The 21,083-nt window shown below is 34.5% G+C and overlaps 1 protein-coding gene across 2 annotated transcripts; it reads left to right on the forward strand.

Annotated features, from left to right (window-relative positions):
* The first annotated feature begins 2,961 nt into the window (after nt 1-2,961).
* On the forward strand, nt 2,962-14,812 carry LOC149814547 (uncharacterized). Of its 2 annotated transcripts, none has more exons than XM_089989717.1 (2): nt 2,962-3,366; nt 14,287-14,812. In XM_089989717.1, exon 1 carries the CDS (start codon nt 3,009-3,011, stop codon nt 3,351-3,353), a length of 345 nt encoding a protein of 114 aa, XP_089845843.1. In that variant the 5' UTR covers nt 2,962-3,008; the 3' UTR covers nt 3,354-3,366; nt 14,287-14,812. The 2 variants fall into 2 exon arrangements, with proteins under 2 accessions (XP_089845843.1, XP_089845842.1); XM_089989716.1 differs by lacking the exon at nt 14,287-14,812 and adding an exon at nt 12,849-13,680.
* Nucleotides 14,813-21,083: the final 6,271 nt, after the last annotated feature.

The raw sequence follows: 21,083 nt of genomic DNA on the forward strand, positions 1-21,083 counted from the left end.
TATCAGAGAAGGCGAGAACGACAACAATATGTATTTATTCTATTAATAATCATTGCAATATGCAAGTTATCATAATGTTATCATTAATTATTAATGCATACTTTAAACATTATTTTGTAGGAGGCATATGAGCAACAAATGGTAGAGCGATATGGCGATGACGCTACTCAGCATCCATCATTTGATCCTGCAGCATGGGTGACTGCAGCAGGTGAACCCAAAAAATGTCGTGTGTTCGGGTTTGGGAGTAATATGAACACTTCACCAGTTATTGTTTCTTCCAGTTACGACTCACAGACTTCTTTCGCCGACATAAGCTCTAGGCCGCAGCCTATTCTTTCCGGTGATGATGTACGCCAGATCATTAAGGACACACTGAATGACTACTTCCATGACACCGTCGCCCCCTTTCTCCGAGATGAGTTCAACAGTTTTGTGCTGAACATGGGATCTTCGATTGCAGGTCCCTCTCAGGTATAATCACATATTCAGTTTTTTGTCTGCCTTAGAACACATATGAGCATAATCGAATCACATATATAATTTTTTGCCTGCCTTAGAGCACATATGAGCATGATAGAATCACATATAGAGTTTTTTGACTGCCTTAGAACACATATGAGCATGCTATAATCACATATTCAGTTTTTTGACTGCCTTAGAACACATATGAGCATGTTATAATCACATATTCAGTTTTTTGACTACCTTAAAACACATATGAGCATGCCAAAATCATATATAGAGTTTTTTTATTGCCTTAGAACATATATCATTCATGATAGAATCGCATATAAAGTTTTTTGCTTTGCCTGCCTTAGAGCACATATGAGTATGATAGAATCACATATAGAGTTTTTATGTGTGCCTTAGAACACATATGAGCATGTTATAATCACATATTCAATTTTTTGACTGCCTTAGCACACATATGAGCATGATCGAATCACATATATAGTTTTTTGCCTGCCTTAGAGCACATATGAGCATGGTAGAATCACATATAGAGTTTTTCTAGCTGCCTTAGAACTCATCTGAGCATGATATAATCGCATATAAAATTTTTTTAATGCCTTAAAACACATATAATTCATGATAGAATCACATATAAAGTTTTTTGCCTGCCTTAGAGCACATATGAGCATGATAGAATCACATATAAAGTTTTTTTATTGCCTTAGAACACATATGAGCACATGATAGAATCACATATAGTATGTAATTTATTTTATTATATTTTGTTTATCAATACTGACTGTTCTTTTCTTGTGTAGGCTACTAGCGATAATCAGCATAGCGGAGCTGAAGAGACAGATAAAGGCAATGAACAAGAAGACGCACAAAATCTTGGCGATGATTAGAGAACTGTGTTGAAGAAGTTCTATTTTTTTTTGTTTCCAAATTGTAATTGTTGAATTGTAAATAATTTAACTTGTTAATTTTAAGGTGGAACGAGTAATTGTTGTAGATTCCTTTTATATGAAATTTTATGTGCAGTTTGTTTTTTATTTACAGGAAATATAAATTATACAGGAAATATAAATTGTACCGTTCTCGGTATTTAATTTTCAAATAAATTTTTTTATTTTTTTCGTGTTTGTGACGGATTAGCGACGGATGTTTCCGTCGCTATGCATATAATCTAGCGGCGGCTTAGCGACGGATGTAAATCTGTCGTCAACCGAGGTCGCCGTTTAGTACCGGCGGATTGACGACAGAATACGTCGCTCGTTATTTCATCGCAATTAGCGACGGACCGGACGACGAATTTATTTCGTCTCCAGTTAGCATCGAAAAATTCGCGACGTAAGCATACCGTCGCCTCGTCGTCGTTTCGCGACGTAAGCATATATCATTCATGATAAGTAGCCGTTTAAAATGTAAATATCACATTTAAATTACGGTATTTTATGTTTTTTCATATAACTCATGATATTTTAAAAATCTTGCGAGAAATTATCGTTTTAAACTTTCAAGCAATTTCTTGTGATATTATTATAAGATTTTCATAAATCTCATAATATATATAATAATAATAATAATAATAATAATAATAATAATAATAATAATAACATTCAACGGATTTTTCGAACACTGTTTCAGTCGTATTTTTTTTTCGCAAATAGGTGATTTAGCAGACTAAAGACATGAGCGAAATTGTGTTCATGATTTCATCTAAAATGGAACGCTCAAGACTATTGTTGGACGAAAAGGTCGTTGGATAAGAGGCTCGGGAGGATCCCTAAACTGACAACTTGTTAAAAGTATCTAGTTAAAGGTATTTGGGCAGGGAGAGAGAGAGAGAGAGAGAGAGAGAGAGTCTTATAGCCAACTTAGAATCTATGCCATGCTAGTTAGGGTCCATGTCAAAGGGGACACTACTCTAACGTGCTCAGACACGCTAACACGACTTGGATAATATATTTCTATGTTTTTTATAAATTTAATAAAAATATATTTTTATTTATTGAAATATTTAAAAATAATTTTATTAATTAAGAAAAAGTGTTTGTTTGATTCAACTTTCTTCTCTCCCTTAGTTTATTACTTGAGGCTTGTTTCTTTTCAGCAATGGCTGTCAGTGTCACAAATTAATAAAAAATTAATTTTAACATTAAAATCTAAAAAATCATTTTTTATTAATTGAAAATTAAAAGAATTTGTATTTTCCAAAAAAAAAAAATTCGAACTTGCGGTTCAAACCTGCGTCACGCATCCTCGTATCCTTCGTATCCTTGTGTCGTTGGGACATAGGATATGAATTGATCCTCGCTGTCTAGATGCAACAGTTGGATGGCTTGGATCGACGCAGGATCCTTTCTGTCATACATCGAAGGATAGGGTCTTTTTTGGGTAGTTTACAGGGCTGACGCTTGACACGCGCGCTCGGCTGCCGGCAGGCGACCTCCACGAAGTACATAGTTTCCTGTTCCACCGATCACCCTTGTATCGATCAAAAGACTTTGTGTGAATTTGTCGTCGTTTCGATCCTCTTCTGTGGGTTAGCCATGAGTGAGCAACAGCCGAACCCTCCTCCCCCTCCCCCTGAGAAGCTTGCCGACATTGCCAGGGCTTCTTCGTCCGGGGAGGCCCTTCCCGGAAAGACCCGCTACGCCAACCCTCCGGACGCTGTGAATCCCGACGCAGCGACCCTGAGGGATCAGTGGAGGTTCGCCATTCGGCAGTACAGCAAGTGGTACTCGCACGCCTGGGGCACCGCCATCCTTGCCGGCATTTCCTTCTTCGCCCTGGGATGGATCATCAAGGGGTCTAATCCTTTGCCCTCCAGGCGAGACGAAGAAGAACATGCCCACCAGCACCTGGAGCTTCCTCCCTCTTCTGACCGCCCGTGATTTCTTCTTTCAGGTCGGTTGATTTCGTTCCTATCTTGACATTTTTCTTAGAGAGCTTTGGAGATTTTTTTTTTGGGTCTTCTGTTTCATCACTAAGACCATCTTCCTTATCCTATGGATGCCTCCAAAGAAGATCGAGGAACACAATGATATGGTATAGTTACATCGCAAAAAGAAAAAAAAAGAATCAGAATGATGGAATTCCTGAAGACAATCGGAAAACGTATCCATATTCAGAAATCATACTGATATTTATTAGAAATTCGTATCGGAATATTTTGAAGCTATATCAATATGCGTTTCAAGTGAAAACGTACACTCACGTGCTAGTACCAATACTTCGTGCTTGTACTAGCATCTGTACCTGTTTCTAGCAACTATTGTATTTCTCCTTCACCTCGATGTTTTTTGTTGAGACTTTCTTCTAACCTAAACTTTTAGAATGTAGATGAGCTGGATTTGGTTACTATCAAATTCAACTTGATGGGGTCTGTAACAAATGGAGGTGGGATTTGGATTTGCATTTTGTCTTAGATTGAATATTTTATCCATTTAAACGCATCTCAATTTGAACATAATCTATTGGAATTTAGATCTTGTCTTAAACTATCATCGAGTAATGATATTGAAATCCAATCCTTTTGAATTTAGATCTCAGAAGCATTTAGATGTATTTGTAAATAAGTAAATTTTTATTTATATTTAATTATTATTTTTTGGTTTTGTTTATGAAGCTCCCAAGAGGTATCAAGAGCGCTATCACATTCAAGTACTCCTACTTCTATCAGGGGTGCAGGAGTTCTGACAGAAATGGCTTGTTATTAGCTAGCTTCACATTACTTCATCGAATGAGATCCTCTTACATACTGCAATTGAATTTTGCTAACAACTAAAATGAAATTGTTGAAATATATCTCTTATTTTTGTGAATCATCTTTTGAGCAATTGAATCAACGAACTAAATGCTAAAATAAATTCCACCCAGACTTTATTAATGTTCCTGATTATTCTGTCTCTTTGTTATATAAATCAAATCCTGAATGAATCCATTTTTCTGGTAGCCAACTTGATCATAATATCACAACTGATAGATAAAAGTAGAACATAAATAAACAAATTGGATAAAATACACCAATCTTTTTATATTCTCTCTCTCTCTCTCTATATATATATATATATGATTAATTCCTATAATTTTGGATTTCTAGTTGGTTCTTTTTCTTTACTGAATCTGTGATTTTTGTAAAATCCTATTACTTTATGGGTTCTTACATTTTAGTACAATAGAGATAGGAATCTGTCAAAGACAGAAGCAAAGGTAACTAGGAATTTTGCATTTTATAATTTGCCATTGACTAAGGAGGTATTGGGTGAGTCTCTAAAGGCGGTGCACCACTAGGTAAGGATACATCATGGTGGAACGAGGATGTCAAATTAGCTATTAAGGTTAAAAGAGAGTGTTATAGAAATCTAAGTAAGAGTCGTGATAATGAGAATTTGGAGAAGTATATGATAGCAAAGAAGGAAGCTAAAAAAGTAGTTCGAAACGCGAGAGCTAAGGTATATAAGGAAGTTTATGACAAGTTGGATACCAAAGAAGGCGAGAAGGATATTTATAGGCTTGCAAAGATGAGAGATAGGAAATCGAGGGATTTGGGAATGGTTAGATGTATCAAAGATGAAACACAAAGGGTTTTAGTCAAAGATGAGGAGATTAAGGAGAGATGGAAAGATTATTTTGATAAGCTATTTAATGATAGTCATGCTCAAGATCTTGGAGACTTCTCCATTCCTTTTCATGAGATAAATCGTGACTTCATGCGCAAGATTCAAAAGAAAGAAATTGCTGAGGCTTTGAAGAAAATGAAATCAAGAAGGGCAGTTGGCCCAGATGGTATACCTATCGAGGCTTGGAAATGCTTGGGAGAGAAAGGTTTAGAATGGTTGACAAATCTTTTTAACTTGATTTGGCGAACAAATAAGATGCCTAATGAGTGGAAGAAGAGTACTTTGGTGCCTTTATATAAGAATAAGGGTGATATACAAGATTGCACAAATTATCGTGGTATAAAACTCATGAGTCATACTATGAAACTTTGGGAGAGGGTGATTGAGTCTAGGTTGAGGAAGGTTGTCATGATATCGGAGAATCAATTTGGTTTTATGCCTGGAAGATCAACTATGGAAGCTATACATCTTCTTAGACAACTTATTGAAAGATATAGAGAGAGGAACAAAGATTTGCATATGGTTTTTATTGATTTAGAGAAGGCATACGATAGAGTACCTAGGGACGTTCTCTGGTGGACAATGATGAAGAAAGGTGTTTCCCTAAAGTACATTAGTATAATTAAAGATATGTATGAAGGAGTAGTAACCAATGTCCGCACTTGTGGAGGGGTGACAACCAATTTTCCGATAACGGTTGGGTTACATCAAGGATCTGCTTTAAGCCCTTTCCTATTTGCGATAGTGATGGATGAGCTTACGAGATCAATTCAAGAAAATGTACCGTGGTGTATGTTGTTTGCTGATGATATTGTTTTGATTGATGAGTCTAGAGTTGGGGTTAATGCTAAGTTAGAATTATGGAGACAGACATTGAAAGCTAGAGGTTTTAAGTTGAGTAAGAGTAAGACTGAATATATGGAATGTCGGTTTAGTAAGCAACGAAGTAGTGATGGGAGTGTAGTGAAGCTTGGTGAGCAAGAAATACCGGTGAATGATTATTTCAAATATTTGGGATCCATCATTCAAAAGTATGGAGAAATTGATGGAGATGTAAATCATAGGATAAAGGTTGGGTGAATGAAATGGAAAAGTGCAACTGGAGTGTTGTGCGATCGTAGAATGCCATTGCGGTTGAAGGGAAAGTTTTATAGGACGACTATTAGACCCGCTTTACTATATGGTACGGAATGTTGGGCTGCCAATAGACATCATATTCAAAAAATGAGTGTAGTTGAGATGCGGATGCTTAGATGGATGTGTGGTAATACAATAAAAGATAAGATTCGGAACGAGGAGATACGTAAGAAGGTAGGTGTTGCACCCATTGAAAATGGGATGCGAGAGAATCGTTTACGGTGGTTTGGACATATTCGGTGAAGGCCTAATGATGCTCCAGTTAGAAGGTTGGAGAAATGGGAAAATATATTAGTTAAAAGAGGTCGGGGTAGGCCTAGGAAGACTTGGATGGAGATGATAGGAAAGGATATGAATGCTTTGAACCTCACCGAGGACATGGCATTGGATAGAAATGATTGGAGGAAAAGGATTCTTGTGGAAGACCCAAAATGAATTTCTTTTTTGGTTCATATCGCTGACCCCAATTGTTTTGGGATGAAGGCGTAGTTGTTGTTGTTGTTGTTGATAATTTGCCATTGATGTGAAATCCTTACTTCACAGGTTTGTCCAACACACACACACATTTGTTCTATTCTTGATTTCCGAATATGGTATGCTGAACCGGGATATGGACTCTTGGTGATATTTGTTACCAACTTGTTCTTGCAATCACTATTAAGGTACATATGATTGGAATATAGGTATTGGAAATCCCATCATTTCTACTTCCTCTTGCAAAAACATATCATATTACTGGATTGGTGCAAAATTAGATTTAATTTCATTCTTATCTGATCAGTCATTTCTATCTAAACTTGTACTTTGAAATGGTGATTTGAACAGTCAATGAATAGTTTTTGTCTTCATTCAGTTGGTCTGATTTTAAACAAAAGAATTGTAAAATAATTAATATTATTAAGAAAGAATAGGATAATAGCTAATCCAACATCGTCTCCTTGAATCTTGAAAAGGAAGTATGGAAGTTCAAGATCTACTGGACTGAACTATTCAAATTAGTGTTACAGAATTCATGAGTTGTACAATACTTTGCGATGTAGAACTTAGGATTAAAAGTGACGTGATGCACCCCTGAAATTAGCTACAGACTTGTATCTTATGTACCAAATGATATACCCATAGTTACCCCAGTTTTGCTCAACAAGGGTTTTGAGAATTGATTTTGAGATAATCCTTCTTAAACAAAGTATCTGGGTAATAAAACCCAGGTATTTAAGCTTCAAAAGGGTCTTCTCACCTGTAACCAAACAAACTATTAAGAAACATTTTTAGGTATTTAAACTTCAAAAGGGTATTCTCACCTGTAATGAAACAAGTTATTAAGAAACATTTTTAACTTGTGTACCTAAAAGATGAACTGAAGTTAGTGATCTTAGTCATCCAGTGCATAAAATGTCATATTAAATATCAAGGTGCAGCATTAAAAGTGATGTGAGACACCCCTGAAATTAGCTACAGACTTGTATCTTATGTACCAAATGATATACCCATAGTTACCTCAGTTTTGCCCAACAAGGGTTTTGATAATTGATTTTGAGATAATCCTTCTTAAACAAAGTATCTGAGGTAAAAAAACCCAGGTATTTAAGCTTCAAAAGGGTCTTCTCACCTGTAACGAAACAAACTATTAAGAAACATTTCTAGGTATTTAAACCTCAAAAGGGTGTTCTCACCTGTAATGAAACAAGTTATTAAGAAACATTTTTAGCTTGTGCACCTAAAAGATGAACTAAAGTTAGGGATCTTAGTCATCCAGTGCATAAAATGTCATATTAAATATCAAGGTGCAGAATAATGACTTCTGAAAGATAATCTGTTAAGCTGTTTTCTTCAAATGACACACTCACTAGCTTGCCTTTTGACTTGTGAAAACTTGAGAATTATCTTCGGAATATAATAACACTTTTTTAGACCTAGATCTTCTCTTCAAAATGCAAAAACAAAAAATCTCTTAAAAAGAAGACCTAGATCTAGCAAATGAACTGATGATTTGCATGGGAAACCTCACACTTAACCTAACTAACCCTAGAGATCAAATAAGAAATATAATCTAGCCAACCCAACTAGAATTGATCGATAGGAAAGGGTCACAGGATTTGATTGACCAATCAGAATCCATTCCTGATGAACTAACTATTCATGGGCCATTTTTTAGTAAACCTGGCCAATCAAGGTAATGCACTTGTCTCATCTTGAACATTTGGATCCTTGACAAAAATGGCATTTTCAAAGAACTTATAAATAAGGGTCACCTGTCCTATTTGTGATTATCTAACTCAAGGTTGCCAGATTGGGAAGTGAAAATGGAAGCAAAGCATATCAAAGTTTTAAAGAAACGAGGAGTAAGAGGAGAACCAAAACTGAGTGGGAAGTGAAATAGAAATCAAATGAGAAGTAAATGGGGAGTCAAATGAGAAATGAAAAGCAAAGAGAACATATATTTTATTTATTTAACTAATAAAAACATATAATCAAATACTATTATTGAAAAATCATAAATATCATAAATTTTTAAAAGGTAAAACTTAAAACTTAAAACTAAGCATTATATACAACTATATAACTTGCAATTTTTTAATCCATGCATCTAATATTTTAAATAATGACATTTGGGATATGATAAATTCTCACACAAGCTGCAATGTAGTATAAAAATTCACGTTCCTTATTATCATGCATAATAGGAACTGATAATGCTAATAAGGTAAGAATGAATGCAGTTAGAGAACCACATCTGCTTAAGACTTGTCATTTCAGAACCTGATCTCTGCGAAATAACAAATGCAACAAACTAAAATGTTAATTAGAAGTAATATTGAAATGTTCAATCAAATGCAAAACAATTGAAACATGAGCCATATAATTAAGCACTTGAGAGCTACAAATTGAAAAATGAAGCCAGATGCTTAAAATTGACAGTTCAAAATTCAAACTATAAATCATACAAAATTTCAAACTACAAGTTTTGGTCACCATCAAATTTGTTCATATATATATATATATATATATATTTGTCATTGTAATAGTTAAATACCCATTAAGGGTATTTTAGTCTTTTTACGACCTTGTAATAAGTTGTACCCACTAGGGGTACAACAATCCTTTATATTACTTTTAGGGGTACTTTAGGTTTTTATTGTTTTTGTTAGTTATTCTTTTTATCAAGGGCATTATAGTCCTTATAATACTCTTGAAATAAAGCTGTTGGGAAGTGCCCCCAACAACTATATTTCAAGCTGTTGTGAAGTGCTCCCAACAGCTATATTTCTAGCTGTTGGGAGCACTTCCCAATGTCTCTTCGTTGCTTCCTTTTGTGTATAAATATGGGGTGTAACCCTTCTTGTATGTAATGCTTGTTCAAGCATATTTGTTATACAAATTCTATATTTTTTGTGGTGTTCTTGGCCCCTAAGTGGCCCATGTGTATGTGCTTGTGTGATTTGTGTTCTTTGAGATTGTGTTCTTGTAAGCCCATAAGAGGCACTTTCTTATATTTCTTGTTTCGTCACAAACTTAAAAGTTTGCAACATATAACACGATTGTTACGTTTTAAAATCAATAGTTTGTAATTTTTCTCTTCCTTTTTCTATCAACACTAGACTTGGAAATCTCTCAACAAAGATAGTCTTGTAAAAGGTTTCACGAGATGTATGATGCATACATCCCCTAGATCCCCTAAAGAAATGATGAAACCTTCCTTGAGCAATAGATGGTTGTTTTGATGCTTTTTTCCTAGATGTACTTGTTGGCTTGCAACTACATTTCTTCATATGTTTAACGAAGGCAATGTTGTTCTCGTTTGTGTGTTCTTTGATTTGGAGATGGGTTGGGAATTATCATCCAAATAAGTGCATGTTCTAAAGTATTTTCTTCCAAGATAGGAAGTGTGGGATTGATGTCTCATTTCTGATTTGATCCTTCTTTTCAGTGATTTTTGTGCATTTTTATCATAATTGTGCGAGGCAAGAATGTGAACATATCGTAGCCTAGTAACCAAATTTTTATAAGATATTGACCATAGTCATCAATATTGCTGATATTTTGAAAAAAATGTGATATTATTGACAAAATATGATGATATTTTCAAAATATTGCTAGAATAAAAATATCGTTATAATATCACAATATTTTTGTGATGTTTTTAAAAAAAATCCTACTTGTATATATTTTATGCCTATGTTTTTATTTTATTGTTTCTTTTGTATTTTAAAAACTTTTTAAACTTTATATTTTTGTAAGAAAAATAATATAAAACCTATTATTTTTTATGTTTCTTATTATTATTTATATTTTTTCAAAATTTTAAACTTTCAAGATTTTCCTGAGAAAAACCACTTTTTGAAAAAACTCAATGAGAAATGGCTGAGAACGATAATGGTGACTATGATATTGACTAAGGAAATTTAAAAATACCTATCAATTAGATAAAGATTCAAGTGGATATACACCGATGTTCATCATTGTTTATGTTTACTTCTAACTATAAACAAATTGTATGCTCTTTCTGCAAGTATGTTTTGAGAGGCTGAGAAAGAATTTTGATATCAAAATCTCTTAACCCAATATATCACTAGATTCACTACCATAGAAACACTTCCAATTAATGATCAACTTAGTAGGATTTAGTGCATCAGCTCTTGCTGTGAGCTTGCTAAATCTTCTCGATCTTGATGCAGGTAATAAAGTTGAAGCCTGAAATTTTGTACCCACTTCCATAGTCAAAGCTTATTTCCTTTGGTGCAAGAAGTGCACCTGAATATATATATATATATATATATATATATATATATATATATATATATATATGAGAGAGAGAGAGAGAGAGAGAGAGAGAGAGAGTAGTGGGTAGCTGCCCAACTCCTATCTGGCGAACATCCAGTGGACGTGCTCGATGGACAGCACGTGAGTGTTAAAACCAAATAAGGGTCTTTAGCAGTGGAAAAAACCACCACTAAGGACCAAGGCTGTCATTAGAGGTGGTTCTGCCTACTTCTACAAACCAATTTTATATTTTTAACTACAGCTGGGGGACATGCAGTGCATGCATGTGTTCGGTGTTCGCCCACCAGGGCATAGGCAGCTACTCTCGGGTTTGTGTATGTGATCTCATAGATGCATTCATCATGGTCTATTTGCTAGTGAATGCAGCTTGGATCGTGTTTTTCCAACGCAGAAACACAATTTGTCAAGCCATAAAAATTTTGAACATTGTGGGCCTTTGATTCTTCCGGCCACTGGAAAACCAACTTGTACATAATCACATGATCTGAAGTCAGTTTCCTATTAAACAAACCATGCAGATCAGTCTTTACGGTGTGACCATCCAAAAAGAAAATAAAAAAAGATGTTGAAAATGTAAGGAAACGACTTTGAATATATTAGGTTCAATAATGAACCAATACACATGCACATGAAGTGCGAATATACCCACTAAAGGGGAAAACACAAGTACATAATGTGCTAACACATAAACCCACAAAGGGGCAAAAATGCCTATAAGGCATAAGTTGATATTATTGAAAAGAGGAAGGGTGTAACACCCATTACATGGAGCAAAGGCTCCTCAAAAGGAGTGAATAAATTACAAGGGGGAGACCCTTATTTATAACACAAGAGAGGAGCCACATAGGGGGCTCCCAAAGGAGTCGTTGGGAGCCCCCAACGACTCTTTGGGGAGCCTCCCTAGGTGGCACAAACCACAAAAATGAAAAAAATAAAATAAAAATAAAAATAAAATTACAAACACATTCCAAATGGAATATGCGTAAAAAGGGGAAATGACTATACTACCCCTATGCCTAATAATAGAGAAATATATATTATATATATAATTAGGAAGATACATATGCATATATACCATATATGTATATGTATTATCCTTTATATATATATAATATATATAAGATTACAAAGATTGAATGCTACATTTTAACAGAAAAATGGCATTTTCAACTCGATATGACATAATGGCGACCTAACCAAATATTAACCCATTCACACATGCAAACTCCCCCTCCCCCCTAGTGCATTGAGATGACTAGGCACCTAGCAACCACCCTTGATCCACAACTCAACAACTTGCAACTCCAGTGACCATGGGTAAACATTGGGTGTCTCTTAAGTTTTTTTAATCTCCATGAACTAATGTGACATTCTGCGTTGCCCTCAATATTTGTCCTTGTGTTATCAATGGCACGTATTGATCACCAATGTCAATTTCTCTAAAGGTGACATCCAATTTTGTTACTAGCTTCATTTTTGTACAATAAGTTTCAAAGCAAGAGTCATATAGATAATATTTTGTCCATTGGAGACTCTACCATTTAGTGATAGGGGTAGGCAACATGTTGGGTGGCCCATAAGGCCTAATTGACCCAGCCCACCTTGAGCTAGGTTTGGATCAGGATTTCTCTGAGTGCCTGCTCAAATTTATATAAATTGTATTTGAGGTGAAGGTTACAATGTTACTGTGTTTTTTTTCTACTGTATGGTTGGTTATAAATCATACTTTCTGATGTGGGACCTTTCTTTATCAGTATACGTCAGTGCCAAAGGGGAACTTTACGTGATTTATTTCCTGTTGACTTTTTTGTATTTTGAATTACACTTTGGTTTTGGTTTGCATTGCAGTTGAATGTAACAAAGCATCACATCAAGCATGTTGCGGTTCAGCGATATGCTTGTCATGGTCATGTTGAACCTTTTCTTTTGATATCTAGAAGCTGATTGAGTGAGAATGAATTTTATCTTTTCTTTTCATCCTGGAGGCTGTTAGATGCATGCAACTTGTACATTTGTCTAAAAGAACTTCTGTAAATAGTTGTCTTAAATGATGCAGTTTGTAATCACTTTTGCACAAGCATCAAAATCAAATTCAGCAGCCATCTCATCGATTCTGATGCACAAACCGCTGCATTACAGTTTGAGTCTGATACCTTATTCAATTTGTCTGAAAAATCACTGATTAATCTCACATGAGGGCGTGGAGCCATCCTTTTATGTCTTTTGAAGGGAATGGCAATTTGTGACATCTTGATGGAAATACAAAGTCCATCTGCTTCTATTTTCTATTGGTAGCAGTACCATTAACCTCGTCATGTTTTTCTCTCAAGGAACTGATCTTGTCATGATACTTAATCAACCTCACTTTAGGAGTCCCTTGGGGATGGTAGTAGGAGTAAATGGACCAGATGTTCACTAGAGCAGTTTCAATGACCTCACAGATCTGTGTGTTTCTCTAGCTTGTAATATGGTGTCAAAATTGCATAAGACTAGTGCATCTTGGCTGGTTTTCCTTTTTAGGGTCAGCATCCGTTAATCACATATTGATCCTTGATGAGCCTTTGCTGATCATGCTGCTATCTAGCTCACCAATTTCGTGTCTGACCTGTTAATCCCCTTGCAAGTGGTTGATTGGAGGGTTTCAATAATCATGTCCTAGAATTGTCAGCAATAATTTGTTGAACTGTCCTGAACTTAGCTTTACTATGTGGGGCATATTCTGTTGATCTGATGGCTGGTCGCTGCATCCGGAATGCTTCTTGCTACCATACCTTCTCCAGCAATGTATAGGCAATGCATGTCGTTTAGCACCCTCAACAATGGAAAGATTGAAATAGAAAGTGACAACCCATGAATATACTTTCTACATTTGAAGGCATGGGTTTGTCAGTTCTAATGTCTTTTTCCAGTAGAACACTGGGCACAGATATTTACATGCTAATGACAGTACATATCCAGTATTTCCTGTAACGTGTGAGTATAACTCAAGTCAGCAAATGAATGCAAAGGATGAGTGCCTTGTGGATGCAGCATCTCACAGTGTAAGACCCTATTAGGAATTTTTCAGTATGCCATATCCAGAAAGCTTAATGTTGCAGGACCCTCTCTGATATTGAGAAAATATGCAAGTGCAGGTGCTGGGAGTTTCTGGCTTATATTGAGACCTTTGTTCACTGCCATCTTATGCTCTATGTTTTCAAAGCTGTTCATTGTGGGTGACATTTATAGATGCCAGGCTTCTTGTCCTCTCACTCCCTTTTTTTTTTTGTCTTTTCATCTCACCTAGGGGGCATTTGCGTACCAGGAGGTGAATATAGAGGAGAACATGTATGAAAGCATTTGGAGACATTAATGAATGTGTGTGAAAGGGCCCTTTAATGTCAACGATATCAACTATTAAGCGGTGGACTGGGTGGATCGACAACCGTGAAAGTGGCTATTGCAAAGAAAATCACTAAAAGTTTAGGAGCTTTTCGTACGAGAAGAGGGTGGCAGTCTAAGCGGAAAATTCATAATTTATAGGGTAAAATTGCAAAAAGTCTCCTATTTATCAGCTATTCTCAAATGAATCTTTTGATCATAACATTTAAGCATTTATGTTTTCATCTTTGTTACAGAGGCACACTTAGTAAACCAAAATCATAAAATGCTTTGAATATTTATTTCCTTAACATGAGTTATTTAATTGACAAACAAAAGACAAAGGACATGAAAAGTAATCTTATACCTTGGTAAGGTAACCTAAAACAGATGTTGGATCTAACAAGGGAGAAACTTCTTTTTATGGAGCTGATAAGTTGGACAGTATTTTTCATTTTACTTTTTTGTTTCTCTTTTCTGATTTGGATAAGTAAAGATGGTTCAGGTTTTCATAATTCCATTCATGTTCAATTTTGTAATCAGAAATGGAAAAAATAAAAACAAACTCAGTTCCATTATCCCAGCCATATTTTATATGTGAAAATGGTTCAAAGGTGACCCCAGAAGCATTTCCCTTTTTTAACCTCCTCTTGGGTACAAGATAGCATGTTGGGTATGCATCGTTATAACAAAATGTGAGGAAATACAAAAAATATGGCTTCCAAAAGTTTAATTGTATTTAACATGTGCTTTTGTATAAGATGATAATGTTAAACAAGAAGCAATTAGAAATGATTTTATAAAAGCACCTGATGAACGAAATATCCATAAAATAAGCGTTGATGAAAATTGCGTGGAGAATGTGCATTTATCTCATACACTATTTGTTTAACTTTATCCTAAGATGAACATTTAATTTTCTCCAATAGTTAGTAAAATTGATGTTCATAATATACGCATCGAGGGCATGCAATTGTCCCAAGCAATTATGGATATGGATGTCATGCATGCAATACACAACTTTCACCACCAATTAATGTTGTACATGATTAGAAGATATTTTTAGAAGACGTAGAATTACATCAACAAATCAGTGCTATTGATGTTTACTACAATAATGCAGATAACATCTAACCTTTCAAGGCATATGATATAATTAGGTACAAGTTATTTGAAATTTATAATTTATGTTCGATATACGTGTGATGATGAATGTGTTATTTTTATGGTTAATCATAAAATATAAAAATAATGCATACATGAAAGCAAATGAAAAGATAAATATGATTTCCTCTGATTTAGCTTATGCATCTGAATAACAAATTAGTGGCAGTAGCGATCATGTATTTAGCAGAGAATTAGATGATGATAATGACTATATCATGTGAGATGATGATTACTATGAAACAATATGAGATGATAAAGACATTGATGACATGAGACAAATAATAACGGATGCAAATGATGCACAATTGAAAAGTTGAACCCTTTGTTTATGTATAAGCTATATGAATATTGTGTGGATGATAGTAAGAGAAAGATAATAAGAGCAAGTTTTGAATGATGTTTGCACCATAAACTCATGATATTCACGGAGGTCATTAACCTCACCAATCAGCCATATTTGCATATCACAGTATGTAAAACAGACGACATTCACAAATAAACTCATGACGTTCAATAAAGATTGCAATCCAAGACTATTTGCAATAATTGAGATATGCTACCTAGGACACACAGACAACCCCGACTTCCCTAACTTCGAGTGACTGAAGACCAAAATGGACATCATCTTTCTCATAAACGTTTAATAAGATATCTAGGTGAATCTATATGTACTGATGTCACTCAAGAATGTGCCATCTACCCTTTCCAAGGTAAACCATCAGTGTGAATGAGTTACACAAAATTTTTTCTTGATTAAATGATTTATCATTTCATGTACTTCGATCCATGAAGGAAACAAGACTTAATAGCCCAAGTATCTTCTAAAGGAAACAATCATGTCATACTATTGTTATATGTACCCAAACCCATTATACACTACTTTGGCACCTCCAACCCATATGAGCAATTTGCTGATGAAGGCAAGTATAACAAGTTAGGGTTTAAATATATGCATCTAATATAACGCTTCGTAGCACACTTCATGGGTTCTTATCATACCCGAGCTCATACACAAGCTACCAAATATATAACATGGTTCACATACATCGAAAGTTCTTTGATCCATACGCTCAACACAAACAATGATAGTGTAAGCGTGTATCTCATATATAAAACATCATACAATGTCATGCTTTACATTCATTTCATGCATCATCTCATTGGTTGCTTAGTTCATGCATTTATGTCATTTATCATCTCATTTCATAATTAATTCATCCATTTATGTCATGCATCATCTTATTGCATAATTAATTCATGCATTTATGTTATGCGTCATCTTATTGCATAATTAATTAATGCATTTATATCATACATCATCTCATTTCATACTTTGCTCATACATTTATGTCATATGTTATCTCATTTCATTCTTAGCTCATGCATTTATGCCATACAACATCTCGTTGCATACTTAGATATTTCTTAAAACTGCAACTATATATGTATTTTTGAAACTACATAATATATATATATATATGCTTAAACAAAACTGGTTGGTTCAGATCTGCACACAGACTGAGCATACACACACCATTGCTCATACCAAGGTCTGAGCTCACCATGGTTCAGACTGTGGTATGAACCTAACTAGTTCAAACTAGGTTTGAAGTGGCCCAACTGATAGACCGTGGTTTGAAGGTGCCAAGGTTTTAGACTTTGATCTAAACCTACTGGGTTTAGACTGAGGTATGAACCCATATATATACTTTTTTCTTTTATTTTTTTTGAAAGTTCAAACCCTTATAGATCGGATTCTAGAACACTTGTGCAGTTCCATATTTAAAACCCACACATGGTTCATCCTCGAATCCGAGCATATATGTGCATTGTATATACATATATACACACTAATCTCTTATTTTTTTTGAAACCTTGAGACAATCTGTTTTTTTTTGTAACACCACATATATTTATACATTGAAAAGCTCATGGATGGAGCAGATTTAGGGTATGAGGCATATAAATTTTTTAAAGTTAATACATACATTTATATGAAGACTATCAATTCTAAATGCACCTATATGAAATCTAACCATTGAACATGTATCGAAAAATAGATTTTCAACCATCAAAAATACCTTTGAATGAAATCCAACCATTAAACATATATTAAAAATAGATCCTAACTATTGAACATGTATTAAAGATTCTAACCATTTACCATGTATTAAAATAGATTTTATCCGTTAAACATGTATTAAAATAAATCCAAACCATTGAACATGTATTAAAATCGATTTTAACCATTGAATATGTATAAAAATAGATTCTAACCATGAAATATGTAATAAAATCGATTTTAACCATTGAATAGGTATAAAAATAGATTCTAACATTGGAATATGTGTTAAAATCGATTCTAACCATTGAACACATATAAAAATTGTTTCTAACCATGAAACATGTATTAAAATCGATTTTAACCATTGAACATGTATAAAAATAGATTCTAACTATGAAAAATGTATTAAAATTGATTCAAACCATTGAACATGTATAAAAGTAGATTCTAACTGTGGAACATGTATGAAAATTGATTCTAACTATTGAACATCCATTATAACTATAAACTAACCATAAAAATATTTCTAAATAAAATCTAACCATTGAAAGTTTATTAAAAATATATATTAACCATAAAAATATTTTTTTAAAAAATTAAACCATTGAAAATGCATACAAATTTACACAACAACTAGTGAAAACATTTAACATATCAATAATCATATATACATGTATTACAAAAATACATGTACATATGATAGACAAATGTCATAACATGCTAGTGATTTTTATTTTCCTTAGGAGACAAATTCAGACAAACACAATGAACTTCTTGAAGAGACACCACAAGGCACTAGGGTTCTCTTCTTCAAAAGTGTATAGGATGAAGTTCCAAGAGGTAGTCCATCCTATACCAATGAAGGTAGAGAAAAGACAAAGAGGAGAAGGATTTTTGAAAATTCTTGAGGGAGTTTTTATCTCATTTACCTTTTTGAGGTTCTTTATAAAACAAGTTTAGGGTTAGAGATGAGTGGTTGAAAGTGATTGATGAAAATGGAGGGCTCAAATGAAGTCAAGCCTTCATCGCAAAATTTGTTTTTTTAAAAGATGTCCTCCTTTCTCAAAAACCAAAAATTATCTTTTTCAAGTTTTACCAAAATAAAAACATTGAAAAAAGCCTTAGAAAATGATTTGCATTTTGTGTTTAGCCTTGGGGAAGGAGAGAGATGTCCTTCTAGAACCACCTTGAGATCTTAACGAGAGAAGGACCCTTGGGTTCCACCCCTCTCATACGTTTCCCAAGAGGCATTCTCATAGAAAATCACACCAACCCCCTTTGAACTAGTTGGTCCAATCCCAACTAAAAACAAACTAGATAATTTAATATTTTATTTTTATTGATTTATTTATTCATGTTTTTATTTATTATATATTTTTTAGAAACTCCTACACAACTTCACATTGGATCTCCAATTGGATCCGACCCAAAATCAATTGAATCTGATCCAACTCCAATTAGTCTAATTAACTTTATTTATTATATTCTTAGCATTAATTTTCCACTAACCATGGTTTAATTAGCTTGCATATTTAATTATAATTTAACAAGATAATTAACCATTAACTTAATTTATTCAATAATAAATTAATAACTATATTAAATTACTAATTAATTAAAATGTTTAATTTAATTATTAATTATCAAGGATACCTAAGTTAAACCCAAAACTTAGAAATTTAACACAAATCATTCACACAAGTCGATTACAAGAGAAATAAATTTTTTTCTCCCTGAACACAACAATCCTTTTTTAAAATTTCAAAAAATTTGTAGGGTCATCCCATCCCAACTACTAGTTTCCAAACAAAGCCTTAATTTGAGATGACTGTCTGCAAAGTAACAAAGAGCAAATGAGAGTTTTGATGGCTTAAGAGCAATATGGTTTTAGCAGCGTGGTGACGCAGAAGCAACAATGGTTAATAAGCAATTGGAATTTGTTTACAATACATGTCAACGTGAAGGTGCTGACCTCTTGGTCCCAGGGTCGACTCTCACTGGGTGTTCGGGTGCCTTTAACTGATGGGCTCCTTAAGGGTTTGGGTGTCGGTAACTTTATCAACCACCTAGGGTTTACCTCTCATAGGAGTGATCCCATTAAGTGACCCGATTCCCAATGAGGGTTCTTCCCCGTAAAAATGAAAAAAATGTCAACGTCAATTTTGAAAACTAGATTCAACAACGCCGCGAGTAGGTGGGTGTGGAAAGGGAAGAAAGTTCAGCAATTCAAGTGATGCCCGTGGGGAAGACGTGTGTAATTAAACCCTAGACCTACTTTCCCTTAAAATATTAATGCTACGTCACCAGATGGCCTTCTTCCTTTTCATGTCCAACAAATTTCAGAAGTTAACTAATATCAAATGGATTTTTCAGACTTTTTTTATGATATCGGATTTCCAGACTTGGCAAAAGATTTTTTCTCATCCAAATTGAATGTGAATCGGAATCTAATTGGATCAGATCCAATTAAGTCAGACTCGGTAATCGCCTAAACCTGACTCAAGATCCAACGCATTTATACCGCTAGCTCAGCTGTTCCTCAACGTGAGTGGCTTCGTGCCTTATCAGTGATTTATAGAACTTAATTATGAATTGGCCTATTCGTATCTTATCGGCTCAAGATCGATCTGACAAGAGCCAATTGGGCCAACAGCCGTTTTTTAATATTTTAAAGATGTTTTAATATTATTTAAATTGTTTTAATAAATTTTAAAATGTTTTTTAATACTAAAAGTTAAAATTGGCCCATTCAGCTTGATTTTGTTTGTATCCCAACCGACCCATTCTCTGATGTCTGATACTGATAACATTGGTTAGGGGTAATTCCTTATGGTATTACTGCAAGGATCCCTAATGTGATGAAGGGCATCTAAACAAAACGGGTCAGACTTTGGTTCAGATTCAGGTGGGTCTTAATCAGGATCTGACTTTGAGGTGCTGGTACTGAGTCCAATTATGAGCCAAATTAGACTCGTTATAAGAAAAACCATGCTCAAGTTTTATAAGAATTACATGAACCAGACCTGTTCATACTTGATAAAATAACATTTTTTTTTATCTTTTCCACATTGAAAAATTAAAGATCTTAATCCAAACTTGGGTTTGACTGATATAAAATTTCTTAGACTATACCTTCGGAATCATAATCGAACCTCCTTTATCACCAAAACGTGATCTTATCGGGGTTGGGTGTAGATTGTGACCACGTCTTGCTTTATGTAAAGGATGAGCGGCATCTAAGAGACATAGGGTTACCCTTACCCGTTGACCTGATTGATTATCTTTCTTTTCACATGCAAACTTGGATGTAGATCGTGGAAGATCACCATCCTGACTTTCAATTTTCCAACCTCGATCACTTTGCGTGTTGAAAGTGAATAAGAAATGGAAAAAACGAGAGAGAGAGAGAGAGAGAGAGAGAGAGAGAGAGAGAGAGAGAGAGAGAGCACGGATTTCATGCTGATATAAGCAAGGAAGATAGAAGAAGGTGA

The sequence above is a fragment of the Nuphar pumila genome, chromosome 15, assembly GCF_984573655.1.
Source record: "Nuphar pumila chromosome 15, dmNupPumi1.hap1.1, whole genome shotgun sequence".
Lineage (NCBI taxonomy): Eukaryota > Viridiplantae > Streptophyta > Magnoliopsida > Nymphaeales > Nymphaeaceae > Nuphar > Nuphar pumila.

Bases quoted from the DNA above. Each gene is read 5' to 3' on its own strand.
- LOC149814547 (XM_089989717.1), top strand. From the start codon at position 3,009: ATGAGTGAGCAACAGCCGAACCCTCCTCCCCCTCCCCCTGAGAAGCTT.